General features: G+C 43.0%; 1 protein-coding gene across 7 annotated transcripts; it reads right to left on the bottom strand.

Annotated features, from left to right (window-relative positions):
- Positions 1–1,140: 1,140 nt before the first annotated feature.
- LOC125509933 (coiled coil protein) lies at positions 1,141–5,666 on the bottom strand. 7 transcript variants are annotated; one of them, XR_007284346.2, is made up of 9 exons: positions 5,319–5,666; positions 4,958–5,084; positions 4,381–4,753; positions 4,205–4,263; positions 3,336–3,372; positions 2,819–3,186; positions 1,943–2,250; positions 1,682–1,855; positions 1,172–1,541 (listed from the first exon to the last, which is right to left on the bottom strand). XR_007284346.2 is itself a non-coding variant. In XM_048674999.1 (8 exons), the coding sequence occupies exons 1-7, from the start codon at positions 5,582–5,584 to the stop codon at positions 2,203–2,205; spliced, it is 1,278 nt and encodes a 425-aa protein (XP_048530956.1). In that variant the 5' UTR covers positions 5,585–5,666; the 3' UTR covers positions 1,141–1,869; positions 2,167–2,202. The 7 variants fall into 7 exon arrangements, 4 of the variants coding, with proteins under 4 accessions (XP_048530956.1, XP_048530955.1, XP_048530957.1 ...); XR_007284347.2 differs by having other exon boundaries at positions 1,172–1,855; positions 1,943–2,046; positions 2,167–2,250; XM_048674999.1 differs by having other exon boundaries at positions 1,141–1,869; positions 2,167–2,250.
- Between the last annotated feature and the right edge of the window lie 1,133 nt (positions 5,667–6,799).

The following is a 6,799-nucleotide window of genomic DNA, read 5'->3' as shown; positions in this document are numbered from 1 at the left end:
GCTCCAATGGCTTAATTTCTCCTTCGTCCACAGTGCCTTGTAGGAGAAGGGAGGGAGAGAGTGTAATGCGTTCACTGTAGCGATAGCGAGGCCGGGCGGCTCCAGACCTGCACGCTCGCACTCGGATGGATCTTGCCGATATCCACACGTAAGGTGGTGGCGGGCGGGCCGGCGACGGCGTTCACATCGATCGACAGAGACTCTATCCGCTCCTCCAAATACTTTTGATGCAGAAGACCGTACCGTACGGGTGCACGTCTGGTCTGCGCCTGTGCATCGTGGTGGGGCAAAATTTAGTGTTTTAACCTTTTTCCGAAACCTATTCGAAATCTGACCTAAGTTGAAAAAAAATCGAGATCTGACCCTTTTGCTACCGCCAGAGTCCATGGCGGTAGGGTCTATCAGCCTATCGCCAGGGACTTTGACGGTAGGAAACATCTCTACCGCCAAACGGGCTGGCGGTAGCCTGCACAACCCTATCGTTAAGGTGCTTTGCGATAGGCACGAACACGCACTGTGTTCAATACTCAGGCGGGTTTTGACGGTAGGGCATGCAACCCTACTGCCAGGGTCCTTGGCGGTAGGCTGTTATACCCCACCGCCATGGTTCCTGGCGATAGCAAAAGGATCAGATCTCGAAAAAATTTCAATTTAGGGTCAGATTTCGAATAGGTTTCGGAAAAGGGTCAAAACACGAAATTTAGTCTCGTGGTGGATATGGTGGTAATGGATGTTTTCACTACTGTACGTAGTACATCGTTTGCAATAATTGCTTTATTGTTAAGAGGAGGAGATCTCCTGGTTACCTCGCCTGCTGCTACTGAATGCGTTCCCTGTAGCGCGTCCTAGGTGGGAGGGAATGAATTTGCAACTTGGCGCCTAAAACAAAACATGCAATCAGACAAACAATTGCCGTGCCCTGCCCACAACCACCGCTACTCTTGCTCGAAATCACAGCGCCTTTAAGGCGAATTTACGCGACCTGACTGATGCACTCGGTAACAAACAATGCTTCATAGTACCAGGCGCTATAATTGCTCTTGATTGATTCTCCCACGTTAGGGTAACCTAAGAAAAACAACATCACCAACGAGAGGGCAACTTACAGCAGGCGCAAGCGATTCTTGGCCTTCAAACAACTTCAAAACAAAGATCATTCCATCAGAAAATAGATGCCAAGCGGCAGCCTTTCAGCAGGCAACATTAGTAAAAATGCCGTGGTTTCTTTACATGCCATCAGACAAACAAGCTCAGGGACTACGCTCTGGGTTTTGCTCCAATTGTGCTGCCAAGCTACCAAATCGACAAGCTAGGTTGGACGGGACAAATGTAGCCTATAAGTCAACCTTAATTATTAGCTAGGACAATCAATTATCCATGTCATATGATCAGGAGCAAATCCACGCTCGATCAATCACCCCCCACAACGACCAAGGCACCAACAACATTCTGAAAAGATTTTCACAAGACAGGTAACTCTTCTTGGAAAGTGTCCCAACTTTTCTTCACTTGGGTTGATTGGCACTCCACACACTGTCAAACTACAAACAAAAAAAGATCTCTTCAATCATGCGCCCAAGAGATTGCCTTTCCTTCAACCACGACACGATCCAGAGCGTTCCTGTACAGAAACAAAAGCTGCCCACTGGACCGTTTTGCAGAACTTCTACAGAAAACCTACCGTGACCACAATCTGCAGACGCCAAACCGCATAGCGATGGACGGAAAGCAAGAAACAGTTGTTGGGTGGGTCTATTGCATTTGGAAAAGAGATAGCAGGACCATCTACGAGTACCCAATGCCACATTTAGTTGCACATGTGCAGACGTTCTTGTAGCACCTCTGATTTCTGTTCCTGGAAAGCAGCAACTACAGCATTTATTCATTTTTGTCTTTTTTTTTGACACAACACATTCTTATTAGAAATTTAGAGAGTACATACTGCGTTATGTGAAGACAGGAGAGTTACGGAATCTAGTTTTCAATCATAACTTGGTGCTGTTCAGTAAAAAAATATCCATACGATCCAGAATTGGACTGGTTCCACTATCAAGCGATAACGGAACAAGGGGAGTCTTGTTCAGTAATTAAACATGATTTCTTGTTCCTGGATATACGAGTCAAAAGCTCCAAATTACCATTTACTGAATTTAGTTAGATTCGTACCATAAAGCATCCGGCAGGACAATGCACATCTCCTCACTATTCTACGGTGCTGTCCGGTTGTCCATCTTTATTAGAGCCTGCACGCTGCAATAGTAAACACAAGCATAAGAGATAGCCGTCCGAAAGCATAACCCGGATATACAAAGAATAAAGAGAAAAAATGCATAAATATCATCTAGGGCATACTTGCACAAATTCTATAACAGTACAAAATACAAATAGCACAAGAACTCTCTACAGCAGATTTCTTAGGACTGCTATTAATCTCTCAATGCACTCCATGTTTCCTTCTACCATACAACCACATATAACACTCTAAACTGCTTTACGACTGCACAGAGGTGCAATAGTTCATCTTAACTTTTACCGCACTTGTAAGCCTCTATAAACAACACAAGGTCTCATGGATGAATTTATATCAGGAATCAAGAGAAATCAAAAGAATAACAAAGCAGTTAGGATAATTAAGTTTATTTATTCAATACTTGAGCCAAGTCAGAAGGAAATCAATGTTCTAATCTTAATGGTGTAAGAAGACCATGGACTGAAGAACAGAAAAAAGGTCAGAGATTACTTGCTTGAACACGGAAATCCTGAATACCAAAGTAAACATGTAGGAAAGACTGAGGAGAAAGTGAGAGAACACATTTACCATCCTTTTGCTGATATATGGTTTTATCTCAGGGAGTAACTCAGGATTATTCTCCTCTTTAAGCTTATGATTTTTCTCAAACTCTTTCCTCGATTCCTTTCGCGAACCAGATTGCCAGACACCACCAAAATTAGGGAGCCAACTAGCATCAGGCGTTTCTGGAACAACTTCACCTCGCTTTTCCATTTCCATTTCAGCTCTTCTTCTCTCTGCCCATGCAGCTCCAACACGCTTTGGGTTAAGTTTTCTTGATTTTCCTTTCAGAGAAGATGGAAGAGCATAGCTGGCGAGTGACACATTCTTTGGATCATGCTCACTAGCTTCTAACCATGGAGGAGGAGCGCCAGTATGCACATTTGCTTTCAGGCCTTCATAACACAATGATATCACATAAAATTTCATGCATGGACTGAGAAAGAATTAACTAGATATATCTTTGTTTGCTCAGGCTGCAGCATTTTCACATTCAGAATAGTGCAAGGAAAATATACACTACAGAAAGTGCAGTGTCAAATACCCTGATTGAATTTCCCTCCAGAGTGGCCCTGTTGGACCTGCAAGGGCAGAATTGTAAAAAAAGAGATGCCAACATGCACCACAAAAAAGTGATTATATAAACAACAAATCATTACATATGAACATTTGTAAAAAAAATAAAAAATTGGTTCATAATTACTTCTTTTAGGAAACAAGAAACATAAACTAGAACAAAACCCTTTTGGTACAAGAAAAGAGAATTGCTACATTTGTTTGAAATTAATAATGTGCAAGTTCTGCTTACATATGAGAAAGAATTGCAATTATGTTACTGGGGGAGGTAAAGACATGTTTTAAGACACCGGGGAACAGTGGAAGGCCATGAGTAGAGGCGGGAGACAGATCAGGACATAAATTTAATAGCACATCTAACATGTCTGGAGTACTCCAATACCATAGTAAGAAGATAAATTACACGTTTATATAACTAACCAGATGTAGATCAGGAACTGGTTCAAGGAAATATATCTGCAAACTAAAATCTACAAGCATGACTGCAACCAAAAAATCACATTCCTAAAGATGTCAACATGTCATATGGTTTAACTTCCTGAGTCTGTATGACAACTTCCCCTCGTTTAGCCTTCCACTATTCAGATTCAAGATACCTAAACATTGTGATACTAGCTCAAACAACACTAACTAACCGTAGCTTCTCTTTGCATAAATGGAATACACTCCCATTTATCGTTGCCACTCATCAGCACTTCAAACTTCTTAGTGGATCTTATTTACAGAATGACTGCTAAATAACGAACAAAATACACAAGGCTGCTTGCGATCTTTTCAAAAGGACAAATGTCTACCTTTTCACATGCACATGGGTGTGTGCACATATTACATACTTACATATACAAAAGAAGAAGCTGGTGGATTTGGTCCATTTCCGAGGGAAGTAGATTGAGCACCTGTAAAGGGAGGGAAATCAGCAACGTACCAACAAAGCTGTAGAATAGTACAATTAGCAAAGTCCAGAGCAAAAAATTAAGTGAAAGATTAATGAGAATTTCAACACTAGTGCTCACCTTTCATTCGTGCATCAGCACTATGAAACACGTTTGTACTCGGCATACCCTGATGTCCATGTGTTGTGACACAGGGTTTGACGGGCAGTCCAGAAGTACCAAATGGAGCAGAATAAGCAACACTTCCAGAGGTGGAAGATCCATAACACGCTGTACTAGTGGGGTAATAGGCCCCATTGGTAGGACTTTGTAAAGGCATAACAACACAAGATGCAGTATTACGAAAAGATGGGATGTCAGTTTCAGCAAAACTATCCAAAATTTTAGAGGTAGATTCATTTTGGATATCTTTCAACGGCCTCAAAGATGGTCCAATCATGCCATTGGCCAATGCCTGTGCTTCTGTACTGGAGGACTCACAGCCCTTCTCCCACTGAAATTACAAAAACATAACAGATCAGCAGTGCAGAAATATGTCAGCATCATCTTATTTCCAGAGCACATATTAACCTGCTTCACTGCCAATACCATATCTAAATACCAAACAGACCATTTGATATAACTACAGCTGTGAAAATAAGCACATCATGCCATTCTAACAGGAGGAAATACAGGCACAAAACATATAGCACTGCACCTTGGCAAGCTCAGCCTCTGAAATCCTAAACGAATCGACCTGATCCATCCCGCCCCCATGCTTCCGCAGGAAATCCTTGACGCCCTTCAGGTGCTCCTCGCTCGCGAGATGGTAAATCGCATTGCTACTGCAAAAACAGAGTACAACAGGGCTTCTATCATTCACACGAAGTCTAGATGTCTACAGTATCTCTAAAAACTCTACTATGCTTCCAACAACCCCTGATCCCGATGCGCTACCAGTGCTCGATCTCGTGTTCTATTGGACCATCCAAAGTTGGAACTACTGTAACTAGAAACAGCGCATCTGAATCAGAACCCTAGGTGTGCAGGGACGGGTAGGAGAAGTAGGCGGAGGCTACCAAGCGAAGCGGCTGTCGAGGTCGACGAGGTCGGCGGAGCAGAAGGGGCACCAGAGGCGGGAGCGGGGGGCAGGCGCGGAGGGGCGGAGGAGCGCGCGGCGGAGGTCGGCGAGCTTGGCGCGGAAGCCGGAGAGCGCGGCGGCGAGGGCGGCGCGGTGGGCGGGGAAGTAGCGGTGGCGCCTGCCCTGGTCGTGGTTGCGGCGGCACAGCTCGCAGTACTCGAAGGCGCCGCTGCCGGCGCCGCCGCCGTGCGGCTTGAGCGGCATCGCGGGGAGGGGCGGGGCTCCTGGCCTGTCGCGGCGGCGGGCGTTGGCGCGCGCGTTTGGGCTTCAGCAGATTTGGGGGAGGTGCTCCAGCGGCACTTCGAATTTGTGTTAATTTTAATAAAAAATTAAAGAAAAAAAGGACGAATTGAAGTTGGCTAATTTTTTTTAAATAATACATTTTTAAATTAATTTTTATAAATATTACGCCTATATTTTTATTTTCAAAAATAATACACCATCGGTCTGCTGCAGGCTGACTGGGCCTAGTCAGCCCACCACAGGCCGATTGGCTTCCAGTCGGAACAATTTGAGGAATTTTTTTGGCTTATGAAACAATTTTTGTGAAACAATTTGAGGAAAATTTCCTCAAATTGTTTCACAAAATTTGTTTCATATCGTTTCAAATTGTTTCATAAGCCAAAAAAGTATTCTCAAATTATTTCACAGAAAATTTTAAACTATTCTCCTCGATATTTTAACATCTATAAAAATAAAAATAAAAATCAATTTGGATAGATAAATTTAAACCCTATCTATATTCACCAGCAGCTATCTAATACAATTGTAAATATGTGGTTTTCCAAAAATTATGAAAATTTATATGTGACTTGTTAATATTGCTAGTAATTTATGCAAAAAGTTTCAACACAAACCAGATTCGTTTTGATAGATAGAATAAATAGAAAACAACAACTAAAACCAAAAACAGAAAAAGAAAAATGGTCACATGCACCTAGTCGGCCCGCAGCAAGCCGACTGGAACTAATTGGTTCGCAGCAAGCCAATTAGTAGAAGCCAATCGACCTGCAGTGGGACGACTAGGCCCAGTCAGCCTGCAGCAGGCCCATGGTGTATTATTTTTAAAAATAAAAATATCGGCGTAATATTTATGCAAATTAATATAAAATGTATTATTTAAAAAAATAGCTTGAAGTTGTGTATTAGATTTGGAAAGAATATTCGACTAGACCCCGAGTGTGGGCATGTGGAGTCCATTGAAAGAGAATGTCCCCAGCCAAGACCTTTGGTTCGAAACCGGCGTGGTTCAGCTCAACTTTATTTTTCTGCGACACAGCTCAATGTTTTAGGGTACTGGATTTCGTTATCGATCTCTTGGTTTATCACAAGCTAACGATGCGAAGCAAGACAAAGCGTAGCGATGATTCGCTGGAAGAAAACCCTGTCGTGTTGCACAAACACGCCGAGCGGCTCGAC

The sequence above is a fragment of the Triticum urartu genome, chromosome 5A, assembly GCF_056163025.1.
Source record: "Triticum urartu cultivar PI428250 chromosome 5A, HENAU_Tu73, whole genome shotgun sequence".
Lineage (NCBI taxonomy): Eukaryota > Viridiplantae > Streptophyta > Magnoliopsida > Poales > Poaceae > Triticum > Triticum urartu.
Note: the sequence above shows the minus strand (reverse complement) of the source record. Positions and strands in the feature narration are given on the sequence as shown.